Source organism: Sceloporus undulatus, chromosome 3 (genome assembly GCF_019175285.1).
Source record: "Sceloporus undulatus isolate JIND9_A2432 ecotype Alabama chromosome 3, SceUnd_v1.1, whole genome shotgun sequence".
Classification (NCBI taxonomy): domain Eukaryota; kingdom Metazoa; phylum Chordata; class Lepidosauria; order Squamata; family Phrynosomatidae; genus Sceloporus; species Sceloporus undulatus.
Genome location: NC_056524.1, coordinates 271,609,522 through 271,632,425, shown reverse-complemented (window position 1 = coordinate 271,632,425; position 22,904 = coordinate 271,609,522). Strand labels below are relative to the sequence as shown.

Sequence of the window (22,904 nt, the reverse complement as noted above, 5' to 3'; positions counted from 1 at the left end):
GGCAGCCCAGCCAGGAAGAGACTCCAGGCCGAACACGCGCCCTTGCAAGCCTTTTCCTGCCTGGGCTTTCTCCTCAGAGGAAGCCCACCCAGAGAGAGGCTGCAGGGCAATCGGTCGCCCTTCCCAGGCTCTCCCCAACTGGGCTGCCACCTGCGGAAGCAGCCCAACCGGGGAGAGGCTTGGTCGAAGGACCTATTGCCCCATGCATAAGTCTACCCAGGATTCTGGAGGCTATCCAAGATACTTGGATAGTTTATAGTTTCGACTATTTTAATTTGTTGTTTTTAGATAATTTTATTGAATTGTTGTAATTGCAATTGAATGTTATAACTGTTTTTATATTGTATTATGACATATGTCATCTTTTATCAGATGTGAACTGCTTTGATCTTGAGGAAAAGCGGTATAGAAATAAACAGTTTATTATTATTATTTATTATTTTGGGGCAAAAAAATCTTGACTTATAGTCAAGTATATACAGTAATAGGCATCACTGAGACCTGGTTGGATGAGTCTCCTGATTGAAATGTAAGAATAGAGGGGTACATAACCATTTAAAGAGAAATAGGACAAACAGGAAAGGAGGAGGAATAGCATCATATGTCAGGGATGTGAATGTCAGGAAAAAGCCACATGGGATATATAGTCACAAGAAATATAATATGTATATGAATGTATTTGAAAGTAACATGACAAGCAACAGTTATTGAATTGTCACACAGGTGTTGTAAGTGAATGTAATTAGAAGGTCCTGAAAGCCAAGGACATATGAGGACAATGACAAGTGAAAGGTGCAAATTGATATCACCTGAGAGTCATGAGTGGACAGTAATGTATGATGCAATTAGGGTCTAGATTGGGCAAGTATTGTATGTCAATCCTAGTGTATGTACACGCCCAGGAGGTGGCAACTGTATAATGAATAGAGAGACAAATGTCTATATAAGCAATATGTATGGCAATAACTTTTTGTGGGTATTGAGGAGTTATGTAGTGTGAGTTTTGTGAGTAGTGAATTGTTTTGTGCATAGTGTATATATTAGAAACGTAGATCTTTTTTAAGAAGACTACTGTGTTGACTTGTGTTCTTGAGAGCTGAACAGAACCAGCAGACTCAGAGAAGATTGGAAGACATCTTCAGCCAATTCTCAGAGCTACTGGTCAAACTGGTTGTTCTTCCGCTGACCAGGGGGGTGAGAGTTGTACAGGAGAAGAGCTGCAACTCCCATCATCCCTAACAGTGAAGAGATCCAGGACTACAATCCTGGAAGCCAGGTGAAGAGCATCTGGATAAAAATTAAAGGGGAGGGAAAGATTTGGTTCCAGGGCACCCTGCAGATACCAAAATCCATGGATGTTTAAGTCCTATTAAATAAAATGGTAAAATCAGGTTTTGTTTTTGGGAATTTATATATATTTAAAATGTTTTCAAGCTGTGGATGCTTGAATCCATAGATTAAAAATCTGTGGATATGGAGAGCTGACTGTATGTATGCACACTAAAGAAACAAAATATTTTTATTCATGTACTATGTCAAATGAGTAAAACCAGGATGTCTTGTCCATATTTGTTGCTTTTTTAAAAATGGATATGATTTAGATTGCTTTTAATTGTAGTGGCAGTTTAATGACATGTTAGCTTCTGCATGCTTTTAGTGATGTGTGTTTTTAAGCTGCTTTAGTCTTGGTAAGCTTCCGTGAGTTTCATGGGAAAAGATGGAGAGGAGGCTATAAAGACAATGCCATGAGAGACACCCCCAAATAGTTGTGATTGTACAAGGTTTCAAACAGACAGATCAAAGCCATGTTCTACCAAAAGGAGACCACATCAGCTGGGAGAAAAGGGTATTTTTGCTGGTGGATGAAAAAGTACAAATCTTTTTCCCGCATTGGGAAATCTCGATCCCCGATTTCTTTTCATGCTAAATTGTCAATAGGAAGACATTCTGCAGAGAAGCCTGATGAGAAACAGGTACATATTCACTAGACCCTGATGGATGAGGCTGTCATTCCACTTAAATTGGGTGTTTTAAACAAGGATGTTTGGAGAAAAAAGAAAAGAACTGAGAGAATGTGTAGGCAGCTGTCAGAGCTGATTCCAGGAATTTGGTTGGAGAGGGGGACCAGAACTTAGAAAAGTTACTTTTACAGCACTGTCAGCATGGTGACTGGACAGAATTTTGGACAGTGACGGCTGGCGGTTTGCATGTCAGTGGAGCAGTGCATCTACTCTGGGTTCTAGCCTAAACTTTAAAGAGGTTATACAAAGTGCTGAACCCTATCCTCAGAATAGGTTCAACTCTCTGAGGAGCTTATTTAAAGTTCAGACTAGGACCCAGAATAGATTTGCCACACTCTTGGCATGAAGGCCACCAGCTGCTCTTGGTTCTTGGAGCTGTCATCCCAAAATCTCATTTTTCCAAGCTTTTGGAGCAAGATGTTTCATAATGTGGATGAGATTTCTTCTCATTAGGAATGGGCCAGTTGGGAATTTCATTTCAATTTGAAGTCAAATGCTTTCATGGCCAGCATCCATAGTGGGTTTTTTGGTTCTGTGGCCATGTTCTAGAAGAGTTTCTTCCTGACGTTTCGCCAGCATCTGTGGCTGGCACCTTCAGAGAATGCTTACCTGGAAAGGAGTTGGGTATATTCCAGGTTACACAATATATATATACCCAACTCCTTTCTAGCCAAGCATTTACTGAAGATGCCAGCCACAGATACTGGCAAAACATCAGGGAAGAAATTCCTGGCCACATAGCCCGAAAAACCCACAAAAAACTAATTTCATTTCAGTTTGTTTTTGAATTTAAAAAATTATCCAAATCTGCAAGTTACCTCCTATAGAGATTAGAAAGAATTTGAGACTAAACAAAACTCAATTTGAGAGATACTGAAATTGATTATTTTATCCACGCAGGTCCTGAGCTTTAGTGGTTTGTCCCTACATTTGGCTTTGAATCCCTTTGTATGCATCCCTGAGCGTGACGTAGTGGTTTAGTGTTAGTCTACAACTCTGAGACCAAGGTTTGATTCCCCATTTGGCCATGAATTCCATTGGTGATCATGGGCCAGTCACATACTCACAGCCCCAGGGGAAGGCAATGGCAAGTCTCCTCTGAGCCCCCCCCCCTTTGCCACATCCGATGTGGAAACAGGGCATCTGGACACATCGGGGCAGTTGGGGTCCCATTTCTGCATCAGATGCACATTCTCAGTACCAGCGAAGGTAAGGGTAAGGAGTGTGTGCTGATAGCAGGTCCCAGGAAGGTGCAATGATGGGTGTGTAAATATCTGCCCATCCCTGTGAACCTGGGTGCTGACCTGGGTGAGCGCCAGGGGGCATCTTGGCCCATCTGCTCAGTGCCACTGTCTCAAAGGTGGTACAAGATCCCTATGCGCACCAATTTATGACTGAGTAGCAAGCAGCAAGGGGTGTGTGTGTGTGTGTGAGAGAGAGAGAGAGAGAGAGAGAGAGAGAGAGGTGAGGTACGCTTTGGACTAGATAATGCAGAATGAAAGACAATCACCCAGGATCGGCAGAGGGAGAGATTTCAGTCAGCTATTTGTGATTAATTATAGCTCTTTTCAATTTTCCATTAACCCAATAAATGGCTAATCGCACACTCATTAATCAATTAATTAAGTCGGTCTCTATCTCCAGTATGTGATGCCTGCTTAGTCTTCATGATTAATATAATGGTCCTCCTTGCTGCCAGAAGCTTGACTCCTTTGTCATCCCCTGCAGTCTCAGTTCGTGGGACCCAACTGGGATTATTTGGAAGTAAACTTTTTTCAGGGAGGTTCTTCCCAACTGAGTGCACTGTGTGTAGGATCGTAACCTATGGATGCTGCCACACTTTTGATTTCATCCAGTTTGACACCGGTTTAACTGTCATGGTTCCATCCTAACGAATCATGGGATTTGTAGTTTGTTGTGGCCCCAGAGCTCTCTGACAGAGAAGGCTAAATACCTCACAAAACTACAGATCCCAGAATTCCATAATATTGAGCCATGATGGCTAAGGTGGTTCAAACTACATCGATTCTGCAGTGTAGATGCAGTCATTAATGACCCCAAATGTGTCTCTGAACCACAGCAGCCTTTCTCAAACTGGTGCCCTCCAAATGGGTTGGACTATAACTCCTAACATCCCCAGTGAGCATAGCCAACAGATCTGTGGAGCATTATGTTCGGAGTGGCTCAGGACTTGAGAGCAATATGTTACAAATAGTTAGCTATTAGTAATAGTTACCCATTGCAATTAATTACTTTTTGCATCCACTAAAACATACTGTATTTTCCGGCGTATAAGACGACCCCCCAAGGAATAGGGGTAGCCTTATACAGTGAGTATATCCTAAACTCTATTTTTTTATATAATAATACTCACCGTATAAGGCTACCCCTATTCCTTGGAAGTTGACAGCCAGCTGTGCATGCGTGGCCAGCTTCTAAGGGGCCTCCGAAGGCCCCTTAGAAGCCGGCGCGGGGCAGCCACCTTCCCAGGCCTCCGGAGGCCTGAGAAGCCGGTGGCCCCAGAGCGCGCGCACCCGGCGTACAAGACGGCCTCCAACTTTTGACCCAATTTTAGAGTGTCAAAAAGTCACCTTGTACGCCGGAAAATACGGTAACTACATCACACAAATATTATTAAGAAGAATTTTTTAAAATTTAATCATTTATTTAACTGCTTGCAACTACCCCCTGTCATGTATTAACCAAAATGCAATTTAAAAGGATTTGGAGGAATCTAAAATAGTGTAAAACCTACACAGATGGAAGTCAAAATCTGGAGATTATCAGACAGGGGGAAATCGCAGAAGAAAAAGGCATACTCCCGCCAAAGTCGTGCAATCACACTGAACATTTTCAGATGACGTGGTGCTTATCCAGGACTTAACCCATGAAAATCCAGGAATGTTCCAGCAGCAAACAAACCAGCAGACTTCCCCATGAATGGTTGTTTGCTAGAGCATTTCTGGATAACCGTGATGTGTCTGAAAATCTTCAGTCCAATTGCACAACTTTGCCAGGTGTATGCCTTTTACTCCCGGCTTTTTGCCCCATCTGATAATCTCCTTAGAGACCACAAAGGCTTTAATAAGAAGCCTTAGCTCAGTGCCAAAATGAAGTCATGGATGAAGGATGGAGCCATGGCATTTAAAGTGGTGTCAAACTGCACTATTTCTACAGTATAGATGCACCCACCATCACCATAAATAATTGCTTTTAATGCATAATGGTCTTGGTTCTGAGGATCACTCAGCCACATTTCCTAGCATCAGATCTCTAAACGTCTTTTGGTGACACTCTGAAATGCAAAAATAGGGAAATACTGAAAAATGGTAAGGGTCAGAGGTGTTTTTTCTCCATTTTTCCAAGGACTGAATTGGAAATATGTAGTACACTAGAGGCAATGGAAGGAAAAACATTTTCCGTTATGCCATATTTCCCCTTCTTTCTTTCTGTTATGACCAGTGACACACTGTGTTTTAAAATAGCATTATGGCAGCCAAGACTCAAGTCAGATCCAAGATTCTTTCATGCTTATGGAGCAGTCAGACGACTGCATTGTTACATAGCCTTAAAAATGAGACTCCATATTTTACAAGAAATCTGTAACTGGATTCTCAGTCTGGGAGGTCACTGAATTTAGATCAGCTATACTAATGAAGCATTTAATATTGTCCCTTTATACTGTTTTTATTAGTGCCCTTTTGCCCCAGTGAATGAAGGAGAAGGCCTTCTTGGTGGCTGATCTCAGATTCTGGAACTCCTTTCCTAGGATGCATCAACACTGTAGAAACAATGCAGTTTGGCACCACTTTAACTGCTCTGGTTCTACTCTACAGAATACAGGGATTTATAGTTCTGTTAGGCCTCTAAAGAACTACAGAACAGAACTTTGGCAAGGAAGGATAAAGATCTTCTAAAAATTAAACTAAAGATGACTAAACTGAGCTTGCTGTACTTTGGTTTATCCTGCTGGAATGTGGCCTTCTTCTTTTCCTACTGCCTTCTACCTTACCAAGTATTATTGCTTTTGCTAGTGAGTCACATCATGCCAAGATATGTACAGTTGAGTCATCTTGGCTTCTAGGGAGAGTTCAGACCTGATTTGTTCTGGGATCCATTTATTTCTTCTTTTTAGCGGTCAATGCTATCCGTAGAAATTCTCTCCAGCACCAGATCCCAAATGAATAATTTTTCTTCTCATCAGCTCTCTTCAGTGTCCAGATTTCATCCATACATAGTGATGGAGAATACAATGTCATGGACCATCCTAACTTTGGTTTCTTCTTGTTGTGTGCTTTCAATGCATTTCCTACTTATGGTGACCCTAATGCAGATCTATTATAAGGTTTTCTTGACAAGTTTCTTCAGAGAGGGTTTGCCATTGCCATCCTCTGAGGTTGAGAGAGTGTGTGACTGGCCCAAGGTCACCCAGTGGGTTTCCATGGCTGATCTGGGATTTGAACCCAGGTCTCCCAGTGTCTTAGTCCAAAGCTCAAGCCATTACACCACACGTCCATGATTTATCTCTACACATCAGGATCTTGTGTAATTCCTTCATGGCTGCCCTTCCAAATCTACTCTTCTTTTGATTTCTTGACTGCTTAGTGACTGAGCCAAGGTATGGAAAATCCTCAACTATTTCAATGTCTTCATCATCTACTTTAAAGTTATGTAGGTCATCTGCGAATATGAATCCGTAACTGCAGTACCGATTGCCAGTCAATAATAGTAATGATGATGATTGCTCGCTCATGCTGTTTTCAGCAGCGGGAAACTTGTTGATCTGGAGCCACATTATCCTACAGCCTTTGATCTCTCTGGACTCCTAAGATCACAATTGTCCACCAAAAAGAAAGAGAGAGAGTGAAAGAGACAGACACACAGACAGACAGTGATACTACATTACACTTGCCTAGTGCAAACATACACTCTCAAAATTAAATGATAGTTGTGCTACAATGTTCATCTGTCATGCAGCAGCTAGAAAAGCCAATATTATCCTCGGCTGCATCAATAGGAGTGTAATGTCTAGATTGAGGGAAGTAATAGGACCGCTCTATTCTATTTTAGTCAGGCCTCACCTGTAATATTGTGTTGGGTACTGGGCACCACAGTTCAAGAGGGATGCGGACAAGCTGGAGTGCATCCAGAGGAGGGCAACCAAAATGGTGAAAGGTCTGGAAACCTCCAAGCCCTCTGAAGGGTATGTTTAGCCTGGAGAAAAGAAGGTTAGGAGGTAATGTAATAGCCTTGCTTAAATATTTGAAGGGATGTCATGTGGAGCATGGAGCAAGCTTGTTTTCTGCTCTGGAGACTAGGACCCAGAGCGATGGATTTAAGATGCGGATAAAGAGATTCCACTTCAACATTAGGAAAAACTTCCTGACTGTAAGAGCTGTTTGGCAGTGGAAGATGCTGCTGCCTTGGAGGCTGGTGGAATCTCCTTCTTGGAGGTTTTTAAACAGAGGCTGGATGGCCATCTGTTGGGAATGCTTGGATTGTGTCTTTCTGCATGGCAGAATGGGGTTGAATTAGATGGCCCTTGGTGCCTCTTCCAACTATCAAGATTGTTCAACTAACTGCATATTCGTCCCATGTAAATAAATAATAAATATTTTTTTTTATTTTTATACCGCCCTTCCATAGATCAGGGCGGTTGACAGCAAAATATCAAACAACATATACATCAGGGTTACAAACAATTACATACAAACAGAATAAAACCCCCGTTAGCCAGTCCTCTTTGCCACAAAAGAGGAAGGGAGGCCCACTGGACTTTAATCGGGGAATGCAAGCTGAAATAGAAAGGTTTTTAGGTCCTTTCTAAATTGGGCCAGGGAGGTGGCCGAGCGGAGCTCTGTGGGCAGCGTGTTCCAAAGGGCCGGGGCGGCGATGGAAAATGTCTTCCTCGCGGTGGAGGTCAACCTAGCCCCTGGCACCTTAAGTAGTTGCTGCCCAGATATTCTGAGGGTGCGGGACGGAATGTACGGGGAGAGGCGGTCCTTCAGGTATCCTGGGCCCAAGCCATTTAGGGCTTTATAGGTCATCACCAACACCTTATATTGTGCCCGGAAGCGAATAGGCAGCCAATGCAGATCTTTAAGCACCGGTGTAATATGGCTGGCCCTGGAAGTTCCAGTGACCAGCCTGGCTGCCATATTCTGTACCATTTGTAGCTTCCGGGTTTGGTATAAGGGTTGCCCCATGTAGAGTGCGTTGCAGAAATCCATTCTCGAGGTTACCAGAGCGTGTACTACCGTTTCAAGGTCCCTCTGGGCCAGGTATGGGCGCAGCTGGCGAATAAGTCGAAGCTGATAACAGGTGTTCTTGACCGTCGCATTCACCTGAGCAGTCAGGTGAAGCGACGAGTCAAGAAGCACCCCCAGACTGCGCACAGAGTCCTTCACAGGGAGCGTGACCCCGTTCAGGACAGGTGGAACTACCACCATTCCTGGACCAGGGGAACCTATCACAAGTACCTCCGTTTTCTCTGGATTCAGCTTGAGTCGGTTTTCCCTCATCCAGCCCATTACTGACTCCAGACAGGCCACGAGAGGAGAGACACCATCCCCGGTCACTGCATCAGTCGGAGACATAGAGAAAATTATTTGGGTGTCATCAGCGTATTGATAACCCCGTGCCCCATGTCTCCGGATGATCTCTCCCAGCGGTTTCATGTAAATGTTAAATAGCATGGGAGACAGAATGGCTCCTTGAGGGACCCCAGTTATAAGGGCCCTCTCATCAGAGCACACGTCTCCCAGCTGCACCATCTGGGACCTCCCAGAGAGGTAGGACCGGAACCACTGGAGCGCAGTGCCCCCGATTCCCACCTCTGCCAGGCGTCCCAGAAGGATACCATGGTCTATGGTATCGAAAGCCGCTGAGATGTCCAAGAGCACCAGCAGGGACACGCTTCCCCTGTCAATGCCCAGACGGAGATCATCGACCAAGGCGACCATGGCCGTCTCAACCCCGTGACCCGCCCGGAAGCCAGTTTGAAATGGGTCCAGATAATCCGTTTCATCCAAGACCGCCTGAAGCTGGATCGCAACCGCCCTCTCGATCACCTTTCCCAAAAATGGTAGCAGCGAGACAGGCCGATAATTATTATGAACCAGGGGATCGAGGGAGGGCTTTTTTAGGATCGGTTTTACAATGGCCAATTTGAGATCCGATGGAAATTGCCCATCCCTCAAAGATGTATTAATTATCCGGCGTAACAATAGCGTTACCACCGGTCCCCCCTGGGCCGCTAACCATGAGGGACAGGGATCAAGAGAGCAGGTTGTTTTCCGAACACTTCCGAGGATCTTGTCCACATCCTCGGTACTCACCAACTCAAACTGATCCAGTGTAACATAGTCCACGGAGGCTCTGGACACTTCTACGTTAGGTTCTGCCATAATGTCGGCGTTCAGACCTTCGCTTATACGAGAAGTTTTATCCACGAAGAAGTTATTAAATTGGTTGCAGCAGGCCTTAGAAGGTTCAAGGATCTGGTTCGGGGCAGGAGGGAGCTGAGTTAGCTCCCTCACCACCCTGAACAACTCTGCTGGACGCGACTCCGCGGACGCGACATGAGCACCATAGAACGAGTTCTTAGCTGCTCGTATCGCCTCTCCGTAGTCCTCTAACAGTTGGTCTAGGAGAGCCTTGTCGTCTAAGCGAAGGTGTTTCCGCCAACGGCACTCTAGCCGTCGCAGTTCCCGCTTCCTCGCCCGGAGATCTTCCGTATACCAGGGCTTACGTTTGGAAGCGGGCTTGAGAGGGTGCTTGGGAGCGATACTGTGTATAGCCCTAGAGAGACCGGTATTCCAAATACAAGTCAGGGCATCAACAGAGTCGCCGTCACTTCCAACCATGTACCCCTCTAAAGCTTCCTGGAACCTTTTGGGTTCCATCAGCCTTCGAGGGTGGACCATCCTAACAGGTCCGCCACCCCCGGGGGGGATCTGGGTAGAGACCTTGATTTTTGCCTCCACCAGGAAATGATCCGTCCATGACAGGGGGGAAACATGTGCCTGCTGCTTGTCCCATGGTGCAGTGGGGAATGTGCAGTGGCTGTTTCCAGAGTCCTGCAATCACTGGGTGTCTTGGAGGTTTTCTTTTCCTAAGGTCACCATAAGTCAAAGTCAACTTGGCAGCATATAACCACCACAACAAGGGCTAGAACCTGGACCTCCAAAATTCCAAAATAACTTTCTAACTTGGGGTAGCCAATCTTCAGCTAACCAGATGTTGTTGGATTGTAACTCTCAGCATCTGACCACTTGCTAGGGGTTATGGGAGTTGCCATCCAAGAATAACTGGAAGGCCTTGCTGCTCACCCAGTGGGCAGTAAACAGTGGACAATGGGCCGTTCTAGTATGGCTACAAGTTGTGGAAGAAATGTCAAAAACCCAAACATATTGCAAGCCCTAAAAAGCAAGCTTCCCATTTCCTGAAGTCTGTGAAATGGAAATGAATAAAAGTTCAGCATCAAAAGCTTTGGGTTTTCCTCTATAAGAGGGGTGGGAATCAAGCAGATCTTGCCAGACTTCCACTCCATAGCCAGATCTGGCATCTCAAGAAGCGGGCGCTGTTAGCTCATTTGTTTAAACTGTTCAAATGCACTCCTGGCCACAGCTGAAACCTGGGCATCCAGGCTCAGAGTGGAGTCCAGAAGGACACCCAAACCTGTGAACAGCTCTTACTGTCAGGAAATTCCTCCTAATGTTAAGGTGGAATCTCTTTTTGTGATGCAAGCTACAGGAAAAGAGATTCCACCTTAACATTAGAAGGTTCTTTCTGACAGTAAGGGCTGTTCAACATTGGAACATATGCCCTCGGAGATTTTGGTGGTGTCTCCTTCTTTGGAGGTCTTTAAGCAGAAGTTGGATGGCCATCTGTCAGGGATACTTTCATTCTGAGTCCCTGCATGGCAGAATGGAGTTGGACTGGATGGACCTTGGGGTCTCTTCCAATTCTATGATTCTACGAGATTTCAGGGAGAGTGTAATCCCATCCAGCATAGGCAAAGACCCTATTCCCTGATCTGCCTTCTGACTAACCAGGAGCACCTCTGTCTTATCTGGATTAATTTGTTTGCCCTCATCCAGTCCATCACTGTCAGCAGACATTGGTTCAGTACAAAGACAGCTTCCTTGGAGTCAGATGAAACGGAGAGTGAGAGTTGGGTATCATCTGCATACTGGTGACACTGCACCCCAAAACTCCGGATGACTTCTCCCAGCAATTTCATGTAAATGTTAAACAACATGGAGAACAGAATAGAGCCCTGAGCCCTGAGGTCAAGGGGTTGAACAGAAGTCCCCGGCTACTTGGTGACTGTAGTCACCTAGTCACCCTGGAGCAGCAGCAGAGCAGCCAACCAGTTGGTCTTCCTTTTGCTGTAAGGCTGGTGCAGGCAGCTGCTGCCGTATTCGCACATGAGAGGCTGAGATAGAAGAGGAGGCAGTGGCTGATAGAAGAAGAGGTGGTGGCAAGCTGGGTTTGGCTCAGATAGATGCTGCTGCCCAGGTGGCTTCTGCACAAATGGTAGATCTAATATCAAGAAATAAGTGTTGGGCGATGCTAGGCTTGTCACTCTGGAGGAAAGGGGGAAATAGGCTGAAAAAGTTTGGGGACCACTGGTTTTGTCCAACCCTCTGCCAAAGCAGGAATCCAAAGCTAAAGTTTTCCTAAGAAGTGGCCATTCGGACTCTCTAACATTTAAAAAAGACCTTCTGGAATCTATCTTAAAACCTCCAATAAGTATTTTTTAATGTGAACCTCAATTGCATTACAGATATTTATTTTCTGCGCTTTTCCTCTTAAGAAAAAAAAAAGAAGCTGTGGATTTTTTTTATTATTTCATTATTTCTCTTGTGACTTAATGATAATGCTGAGGTTTCTGTTCTGTGGCTAAAACAAGATAATAAAACCTAGTTAATGGTTTCTGTTTTCAACTTGTATTTCCCCCAACCAGTTTCCCAGCTGGCAAAAGAGGGAGCTATGCATTGTGTGTGTGCCTTAAGGTGCAGCTGTTCACAGCTCCATCCCCATCAATAGGTACATTTTGCAATTATTGTTAGAATATAACAAAGTCATTTACACTTTCTAGTCTCATAAAGACAGCAAAAGAGTACCATTTTAGACACTAAAAGTCTATTATACAAAACATGTTTCTTGTTTTTAGAAATATTAATGTTTGATCAGAAAGAAAGTATTGCATAGATTTTTCCATTTCCCCAAATGTCTTTTTTTCTCCCTCCAGAAAAAAACCAAAAACCAAAAACTGGTACAGGGATATTTTTTTGTCTACATATCCCCAACTTTTCTGGAAAGTTTATAACACTAGAAATAAAATGTCCAGTCAAGTGAGAATTTGGTGCTTTTGCAGAGGATATAATATTGTTGGTTGGAATTCAGCATGGAACTTACATCTTCCCAAGTGGGCTTATATATGCAGGAAGTAGAGTTGAGTAATTTCACAATATCTGTATTCAGCTAGAGACTGCCATTAACATGTGTAATGTTACACAATCCATTGTGTAATGACAGCCGGAGGAATAACTGATGTGTCACAGTTCCAATGAGCACCAATTCACATTGGAACATTCCCAACCATAGGATCATAGAATTGGAAGAGACCCCAAGGGCCATACATTCCAACCACATTTCACAAGGTACTCCTGATAGATAGTCATCCAGTCCCTGTTTGAAAACCTCCAAAGAAGGAGACACCACTACTCTCAGAAGCAGCATCTTCCACTGTTGAACAGCTCTTACTATCAAGACGTTCTTCCTAATGTTGCGGTGGAATCTCTTTTCCTGTAGTTTACATCCGTTGTTCCTGATCCTATTCTCTGGAGCTGCAGAAAACAAGCTTGTTCCATCCTCAATATAAATCCTTTCAAATATTTAAACATGGCTATTGTCCCCCTTAACCTTCTCTTCTCCAGGCTAAACATATCCATCTCCCTAAGTCCCTCCTCTTAGGCCATGGTTTCCAAACCAATTTGGTTGCCCTCCTCTGGACACACTAGCCTCCAGTTTGTCAACATCCTTTTTGAATTGTGTGATGCCCAGAACTGGGCACAGTATTCCAGGTGAGGCCTGGCCAAAGCAGAATAGAGTAGTACAGTGTGCCTGCACCATACGTGGGTGCACCATACCCAGCTTTCAGTTTACGCTGAAGCCATGTGATGGAGGTGCATGTGGTGCATTGCACCATGTGCACGAGCCCCATTCTTTCCAATGGGGCTCGAGCATACTCTATATTTCCCTTAAGTGCATGGGCGGAGGGGGTTTCCAGAACAGATCAACGCATAAGAGAAGGGATGACTGGGCTATTACTTTCCTTGATCTAGGCACTATATTTTCATTGATGCAGCCTAAAATGAGCATCTGGCCACCAGCTAAGAAGTACTGGAGTACAACAGGTGTGTCCAGTGTGGATCAGAAGTGACCAATGCACATCTCAAGTGCCCAATGAGTGCAAAAAGTGTCAAATGCATATCAGAATTGCCAGATGTTTACTGAGGGTGCCCACTGGTCCACATTAGAAGCATCTGGTGTGCGTCAGAACACTTTTTTTTTGGATTTTATTAAATTTTATTTCACAAAACTTCAAATACCATTTGGCTCCATCAGCTCTCGAGCTTATAAGGTAGAATCTGTAATATTGCAGAAAAAACATCAGTCTTTAAATAAATTTCTTAATAGTATTAAATTGTATCAATGCTAATTTATGGTCCTATGTTTTCCCACAGTTTCGCTGTTTATTTCCATTTTTCATCATACTGTTGAGATGTTCTGTTACTACCATACGTTGACAACATGTCTAATACAGCAAAATCATTTAGTTTTAGAATCCATTCATCTACTGTAGGTATTATGTTGCATTTCCAATATTTCGCATATACAGGATCAGTCTGGCGGCAGTAATCATGTAAAGTAATACACACTCAATTCATCTTGAATCAAATTGTCAGGGATTATATCTGTTATATATTGAACAAAAAAAAGTTCAGGACTTAATGGTATATTCTTATTAAGAGTACTTACAATATATCCTATGTCTTTGTTTCCAAAAAAAAATTGCTTTACGACACTGCCACCACGTGTGGGATAAAGAACCCACTTTTCCATTACATTTCCAACAATTCAGATTCCCGTGTTTACCTATTTTAGCCAGACTGGTTGGGATCATATACCATCTAAACAAAAGTATACAGATCCAATAGCATCACTAGAGTTGGTGTCACCCCAGTTCAGTTTATAGTATCTGTCATTCCCATGGCTGCACCTCTCTCCAGCTGGGGATGCATCTGCACTGAAGAAGTAACACAATTTGACACTGCTTTAACTGCCATGGCTCAAGCCTATGGAATCCTGGGATTTGTAGTTTGTTGTGGCACCAGTGCACTCTGACAGTGAAGGCTGAGTAGTATCTCACAAAACTACAAATCCCAGAATTTTATGGCATTGACCCATGGCAGTTAAAGCAGTTTCAGACTGCATTAATTCTTCAGTGCAGATGCAGTCCCAGTGAGAATAATATCCCTGCAAATAAACAAAGAAATGCAGCAATCCTGATTTGCCTGTACATTGGCAGGCATCCTGTAAGACACAAGAAGATGCCCATGACCACAGTGAGTACCACTCCTTCCCAAAACATGTCCCTTAGCTTCCCTGGCCCCATGCTTTGGTTTCCCAATTTTCTAATCGTTCTTCTCTCGTTCCAGCCCGAGGCCATGTATTCCTTTGCCAATTGTTCCAACTGGGAACTGATGTTCTCCAGCCTTGAAGTGCCCATGAAGTCAGCTTATGAAAACCTCTGCAATGGTAGCAACTTAGAGGGGAACCAGAGTTACTGTGACCCTGAAGTCTTGAACATGACTGCTGAGCAGCTCCGGATTAAGTATTTGGGACCCCGCCAGTCAGATTTCTTTGTCCCTATCTGCACGACGTACCTCTTGATTTTTGTGGTCGGCGCCATGGGAAATGCATTGACTTGCCTGGTCATCATCCGGCACCGTTTCATGAGAACACCCACCAACTACTACCTGTTTAGCCTGGCTGTCTCTGACCTCCTGGTGCTCCTCCTGGGAATGCCCCTCGAGATCTATGAGATGTGGAGCAACTACCCTTTCCTCTTGGGGTCCAGCGGCTGCTGCTTCAAGACCTTGCTCTTTGAGGCCGTCTGCTTTGCCTCCATCCTCAATGTCACTGCCCTCAGCGTTGAGCGCTACATTGCTGTGGTCCACCCACTCAAGGCCAAGTATGTGGTGACCAAGAATCATGCCAAGAGGGTCATCATCACAGTCTGGGTGTTGTCTGTGATCTGCTCCATCCCAAACACCAGCCTGCATGGGATCCAAACCCTCTACGTCCCGTGCTGGGGGGTGGTCCCAGACTCGGCCACTTGCACTCTGGTGAAGTCCCGTCTGATGTACAACCTCATCATCCAGGTCACAACCATTGTCTTCTTTTTCATGCCCATGGGCGTCATCAGCATCTTGTACCTCCTCATTGGGCTGCAGCTGAGGAAGGAGAAGATGCTGGAAGCCCTGGAAGCCAAGTCGGGAGGCAACTGTGACTACCACAATGTACGCCTCCAGCAGAAGAAGGCCCGGAGGAGGCAGGTGACTAACATGCTGTGTAAGTTGGGGACGAGGGAGTTGTGGAGTTGGGCACTCAAGACCCTTCTAGAGCAGGAGGTAGGGAATGTGTGGCTTTCCAGACCTCATTGACACTGAAGAATCAATGCAGTTTGACACCGCTTTAACTGTCATGGCTTCATTCTATGGAATCTTGGAATTTGTAGTTTGTGGCTTCAGAGTTCTCTGACAGTGAAGGCTAAATAACTCATGAAACTACAATTCCCAGAATTCCATAACATGAAGCCCTGGCAGTTAAACTGATATCAAACAGCATTACTTCTGCAGTGATGATGCAATCTCAGAATCCTCTTTCACACTATGCAACTGCAGCACTTTGATACCACTTTAACTGCCATGGCACCATCCTGCAGAATCCTAGGATTTGGATTTTGTTGGGAGACGTAGAATTCTCTGCCAGAGAGCTCTAATGCTGTGATTCAAGGGTGGGCAGTAAATAGTTCACAGTACCTTCCCAAACCACATATCCCAGGCTTTCATAGGATGGGGTTGCATAGAATAGAAATTCCTCTTCAAAAACCATAAAGGGCCTGATGATGATGATGATGATGATGATGATGATGATGATGATGATTTACTTTGTTATTTTTGTGCCTTCAATTAATTTCTGACTTATGGAGACCTTAAGGCAAACTTATCATAGGGGTTTTGTGGTAAGACGTGTTCAGAAAAGGTTTGCCATTACCTTACCCTGAGGCTGAGAGAGTGTGACTTGCCCAAGATCCCCCAGTAGGTTTCATGCTAAGATGGGAATTGAACCCTAGTCTCCAGACTCACAGTTCAGCACTCAAACCACTATACCATGCTGTCTTTATTGTTGTTGTTGCTATTGTATCGTCGTCATCGTCTACTTATGTCCCACCTTTCTCCCAATATAGGTACTCAAGCCTTTGCCCCTCCCTGGTTTACAGATTTCTTGTTTTGCAGGTGACTTAGCATATTCTGTCAGAGAGCAATAGTTCCTTCCCAAACTTGAGTTGTGAGCCTATGGCTCTTTAGGTTTGTCGAGACAAAAATTGTGCAGTGTTCTTTCCCTCAATTGTTGTGTTGCCCTACCTTGTCTACCATGAAAGTATTCCTTGCATTTCCAATCTTTCCTTCTTTGCATTATCACATTTCCTTTTTGTGTATGACATTTGAAATTTTATGTGGATTTGCCATTTCATTTTACCTTTTTGACAAGCAGGAACATGATGGACAGATAAACCAGACAGATAAATGAGGCCCCAGAGGAAGTTATGGAGAAGTGAACATACCTGTAGATATTCAGTATCATGGCCTGTATCCAGTTAGGTAAATCCACCACTGCAAGGGCTGGCATCATATTTTCAGAATTTACTCTACATAGATGGACAATATGATTACAATCTAATCGAGAGTGTTCGCTATGACCCATAAGGCCCTATCTGGCTCAGGTCCAGATTATCTGAGTGAACCAAGGTGCTGCATGCCAAATGCATCCGAGGAAGCAGACTTTAATTTATGAAAGCTCATGCTGCCAACTTCTTTTTTTCCAGTTAGTCCCAAAGGTGCTACAAGATCTCTCTGCATACAGGCTAACGTAGCTATGTCTTTGGCTTCCGACCTGGTGTAGTGTTTTGAGTTTTGGACTATGACTCTAGAGACTAGGGTTCAAATCCTTGCTCAGCCATGAAAACTCACTGGGTGACCTTGAACAAGTGGCCCTCTCTCAGCCTCAGAGGACAGCAAAGACAAACCCCCCTCTGAACAAATCTTGCCAAGAAAACCTCACAACAGGTTTGTGTAGGGTCTCCATAAGTTGGAGACTACTGGAAGGCACACAACAACAATAAGCCAGTTTATCTGAGGGACAGGGTTGTCCCTATATGAGCTTGTCGATGTTTTGAGATCTTATAGGCTTTTCTCTGGATCCCACCATGCTCAGGTACATCTGGACATGGCTTGGATCCAAGGTATCTGAAAGACCTGATCTCCGTCTACAAGCCGAGGCGACTGTGAAGATGGCAGGGAGAGCATTCTCACGGGAGGAATTTCTCTTAATTTCGAATGAAAAGCAAGTGGGGCCAGAATGCATTCATGTGAATTTGCTATTTCAGCGAATTTACATGAATTCGAATTGCGTTCAAACTGACTTCCCATTGCCCGAAAATAGCTTGCCATTGCCTGAAATTGCGTGTGATCACCTCTCACACAATAACGTGAAACCCCATGACTGCGTTCGGGTTGCCATTGGATTATACTTCCAACTTCCTTGTTTGATACCGTTCTCAGTCCTACCACCTTCGGGGGCATGGTTGGTGAGGGAAAGGGGCCTTCTCCATGGTTGCTCCCAGGCTGTGGAACTCCCTTCCACTGGAGGTTTGGTTGTCCCCCTCCCTGCTCTCTTTCTGCCGGCAGGTGAAGACATTTTTATTCAACAGGCTTTTGAATTTTAACTATGGAACAGCAGGGTCAGTTACAGTCAGTACTGGGATGGGAAACTGCGAATGAGTACCAGGTGCCATAGGCTATATTCCAAAGGAAGGAATTGGCAAAACCACCACTCAGTATGGAAACTACAGTGCGTCTGTGCCATACGCGGCACACTACACACAGCTTTCAGCTTACACTGAAGCCGTGCGGCAATAGCATTCATGATGCACGTGCACATGGCGCATGAGTGCCGCCATGCCGCCATACCCGAGCCCCATTATATTCAATGGGACTCGAGCATAGGCGGTTTTCACCTTATGGGGGGGGGGGGGGGTCTGGAACGGAACAGATATCCCACATAAGGCAAGGGTCCACTGTATAAAGCTCTATGATGAGAGATTGAGGGGCTGTACGGACTGCCCCAAAGGGGCAGCCTGCAGCCGTCTCTATGCCAAATCAGGGCCGCAACAACCGCACACCATGGCCCTGATCTCACCTTCCCACAGCACAAAAAGAAGCTGCAAAAAGCGGCTCCTTTTTGCGCCGCAGAATGGACGCCATAGCTGCTGCCACCATGGCTTTTCAGCACTCTTTTGGCGCTGTGTCATCTAGACGCAGTGCCAGAGGAGCACTGTGACACCGCCTGCCATGTGGTGCAGTGCATGGCATCATGCAACCCTGGGGGCAGAGTCAGGGCATGCATCGTCTGGACGCCTTACCCCAACTCCGCCCCCAGGCCAACTTTTATTGCCGGTCTGCACAGCCTCTTAGAGAGCTGGGTATGTTTAGCCTAGAGAAGACACGATTAAGAGGTGATATGATAGCCTAGTTTAATATTTGAAGTGGTGTCATACGTGAGGATGGAGCAAGCTTGTTTTCTGCTGATTCAGAGATTAGGACATGAGAATGGATTCAAACTACAGGAAAAGAGAGTCCACCTCAACATTAGAAGGAACTACCTGAGAGTAACAGCTGTGCGACAGTGGAACACACTCACTTGGAACGTGGTGGAGTCTCCTTATTTGGAGGTTTTCAAATAGAGGCTGGATGGCCATCTGTCAGGAGTGCTTTGATTCTGTGTTCCTGCATGGAGGGGGGTGGACTTGATGACCCTAGAGGTCTCTTCCAACTCTAAGATTTTGTTATTCTGTACCTTGACTAAGAAAACCTTAAGCTGGAAATTCATGGGGTCGCCACAACTGGACAGGAAACTTGAAAGCACAAATGCAGACAGATTGGTGCTATTACTCAGCCCTTTCAGAATTAGGTGGATTAAAAATGCAGATACATCAACAAGGCAGACTGGTTTCAGCTGCCAATGTTTGTGCCAAGGGAGGTGAACTAACAAGTTTTGGGCATCATTAATTGATCCAGAGAGGTGGCAAGGGGTGAACAAGAACAGTAGGAAAGGGCTAAGATGCTCCCCCTAGCTAATCAAAAAGCCATTTTTTGCCTGCAGGCAAAGATTGGTTAATCTCCTGCAGGTGCAAAAGTACACAGTTTTGATAGCTTCCATTAATGGAAGAGCATTTACTAATTTTATTAATAACAAATGGCCAGGTGCCAAAAAGAACCATGGCTGCCAGGTGTGGCTGTGTTGCCAGCAGATATAAACCATTGCAAGGGAAAATTCATGGAGAAAAGATCCATCAGGAGTTTGAGCTAAGGCTTCTGGCGAGCTTCCCCACCTGACCTTGTGTAAGAAAAACCTTCAGACCATTGTATGAATCTACTGCATTACTACTTGGTGATGAGTTAGTTTCAAGATTAATTGTATTATTTTTATTGATGTATTTTATATGTATTTTATTATTGATGTATGGGTTTTAACAGACTGTAATCCCGCCTCGATCCATCTGGGAGAGGCGGGAAAATATAAATAAAATTATTATTGTTGTTGTTGTTGTTGTTGTTATACACCAGGGATCTGCATTTGGAAAACGTGGATGTTGGCAATTGCGATTGAATCGTAGAGTTGGAAGAGACTCGTATGGCCATCCAGTCCAACCTTCTGCCATGCAGAAATACATAATCAAAGCACCCCTGACAGATGGCCGGTGTAAAAACCTCCAAAGAAGGAGATTCCTCCACCCTCCCAGGGAATGTGTTCCACTGTCAAACAGCTCTCACTGTTAGGAACTAGAATCTCTTTTGCTGGAGCTTGCATCCCTTGCTCTGTGTCTTATTCTCCGGAGCAGCAGAAAACAAGCTTGCTCCCTCCTCAATATGACATCCCTTCAAATATTTAAACAGGGCTGCCATATTACCTCTTAACCTTCTCTTTTCCAGGCTAAATATACCCAGCTCCCTAAGTCACTCCTCATAAGGCATGGTTTCCAGACCCTCTACCATTTTGGTCGTCCTCCTCTGGATACACTCCAGCTTGACAATGTCCCATGTGGCTGATTCAAGATATCACTGTTTTGTGGATTTTAGTTGTTATCGTACTGTTATATGGCCAAGCTTCTACCCCTGAATATGTAGTAGATGTAATAAGGTAAAGATCTGTCGAGAGGGCAGAGAGTAATGATTGGTGGAATTTCTGAGCGGATTTTTGAAAAAGCTCAGGTATGACAATTGCTTGAGGAGTGAAAGCCAGATCTGTCGAGATTAGGAACTAGTTGGGTTTAGGAATCTGAGGCTGCTGCCACTCTGCAGAATGAATGCAGTTTGACACCATTTTAACTGTGATGAGTTATTTAGCTTCCTCTTTCAGGAAGCTCAGGTGCTACAACAAACTACAAATCCCAGGATTGAGCCATGCCAGTTAGAGTGGTGTTAAACCGCATTATTTCCGCAGTGCGGATGCAGCCATGGTTGCATAGTGAGATACCAAGCAGGCATGTTGGGACATATACAATCAGCCCTACAATGAAGTTTATCACACTGGGGCTAATTTTGGCATTAAAGAGAGATTAAAGTACATTTAAAGCATCCCGCAAATAAAGTGGAAATGGCAAGTAATTGCGTGAATGATTATCACATGCAATTGTGCAAATAAAGTTATATCGAAAATGTATCGTCACTGAAATCCCAAAAGTAAAAAAGATGCACATTAATGCTTCTTTGTGACCACTTTAATGGCAGGTTTTGTGTGATGTCATGTGAAATCATTTTGTGTAATTACATATTTTTTTCCGGGATATTCATGGGATAAACTCTCAATCTCCTTTGTGTGATAAACTCTCTAGTCAGTATTCAGTAGAAAGATGGTGTGGCACAGTCACTGCATTACTCCATGTTATGTGGGTGTATAGTTTCACTACAGAAGCACAGTGTAGGATCTTCTGCTTCCAAATTTTGCTGCATCCGTCCAACTCCTCTTGCTTTGTAACCGCCATGTTCTTGCTTCCCAGTCGTACTGGTGGTCGTGTTTGGCATCTGCTGGGCCCCCTTTCACACCGACAGGCTGGTCTGGAGTTTCATCACCCACTGGACCGACGCGATGCAGAACATGTTCCAGTACATCCACATCATCTCGGGGGTCTTCTTCTACCTGAGCTCCGCAGCGAACCCCATTCTCTACAATCTGATGTCCACCCGCTTCCGGGAGATGTTCAAAGAAGTGATGTGCCATGGCCATTCCAAAGCAAAAGGATCCCGCAAGCGTTCGCCCAGCAGCACCCGCGCCACCATGCGCAGCACAGTCTCTGAGCACATCACTGGGGCTGATGGGCACCCTCTTTCGGACATGGAGGAGTACGAGATGGACCCCGAGGGGGAGAACGCTGAGGAACGTGAAGCTCCATTCCTCTGAGAGTTATTCCCAACTGGTCAAACTCCGAGGGGGAATGTGAGCATTTTGGGGCAGGGACCCAACATTTCTGCTTATGCTGCAAAAGTGCCATGAACATGGATGTTGTTGTGTGTTTAAAAATAAATAAACTCTCAGTTGTGTTCACTCCCAATTGCTTTTGATCCTGAAGCAGGCCTTATTCTCAGGAACTCACCCAGAGGCTCCACGATCTTGTAAACCAAGCGCTACAAATGGACAGCCTCTCAAATGCATGAAAACGTGTTAAAATAGCCTATTCTGCCCGCGCAAGCACCCCAGAACCCAATAGTGCATCAGATACCACCATTTTTCTCTGCAGTCCATCTCAAAATGGCGACAGGAAGTGGTGATATCAGATCACTTCTGGTCACCATTTTGGGAGGGAAATAGAGGTACTTGTTTTCGGGAATGCTGCCAGGAAAAGAGAGAGGTGTCTGAGGAGAAATTGTCCTGTGGACTCCATGGCCTTGCCCACCCCTGAATTAAGGTGTCCAAGAAAAAGGGTTGTCTTTGTCTCCACCATTTGTTCTCAGACTTCCTAATTCAGGGGTGGGCAATGGCATGGAGTCCAGGGGACAATTTCCCCCCTGACCCATCCACCCTTTTAGCCAGCAGCCCAGAGAACAAAAATACCTCTCCTTTCCCTCTGCAGTCCTTCCCAAAATGGCAGAAGATTAGAAAGAGACTGACAGCCTCGACAGACCGGCCTTCTAATCTTTTGTAAATATGTGCTTTCCAGTTTTTAGTTCTGCTCCTTTCCAAAATGGCAACAGGAAGGGTCCTGATGTCACTTCTCATTGCCATTTTGAAAGGGACTGCAGAGGAAAACTGAGGGGTTGGAGTTAATATTGTACTCTGGCGTGCTAGTGGGGGTATTTTAGCATGTTTTTCATGCATTTGTGGGGCTTCTGTGTGGTTTTGAGCCAGAAAATTCCCAAAACCACTCTGAGTACCGGTATATTTTTTAAAACAATTGGGGGACTCTGGGGCCTGGTGAGCAGCTTCAGAGGCCACACTCTCCCCACTTCTGCCCCGACCACAGGCCCA

The 22,904-nt window shown here is 44.8% G+C and overlaps 1 protein-coding gene across 1 annotated transcript in view; it reads left to right on the top strand.

Moving 5' to 3' along the window:
• NMUR1 (neuromedin U receptor 1) overlaps positions 1-21,909 on the top strand; it is a 31,895-nt gene extending 9,986 nt beyond the window's left edge. Inside the window, exons 2-3 of the mRNA XM_042459895.1 lie at positions 14,753-15,668; positions 21,439-21,909. Coding sequence (XP_042315829.1) covers positions 14,762-15,668; positions 21,439-21,839 — 1,308 coding nt within the window. The 5' untranslated portion in view covers positions 14,753-14,761 and the 3' untranslated portion in view covers positions 21,840-21,909. The remainder of the gene's footprint in view (positions 1-14,752; positions 15,669-21,438) is intronic.
• The last annotated feature ends 995 nt before the right edge of the window (positions 21,910-22,904 follow it).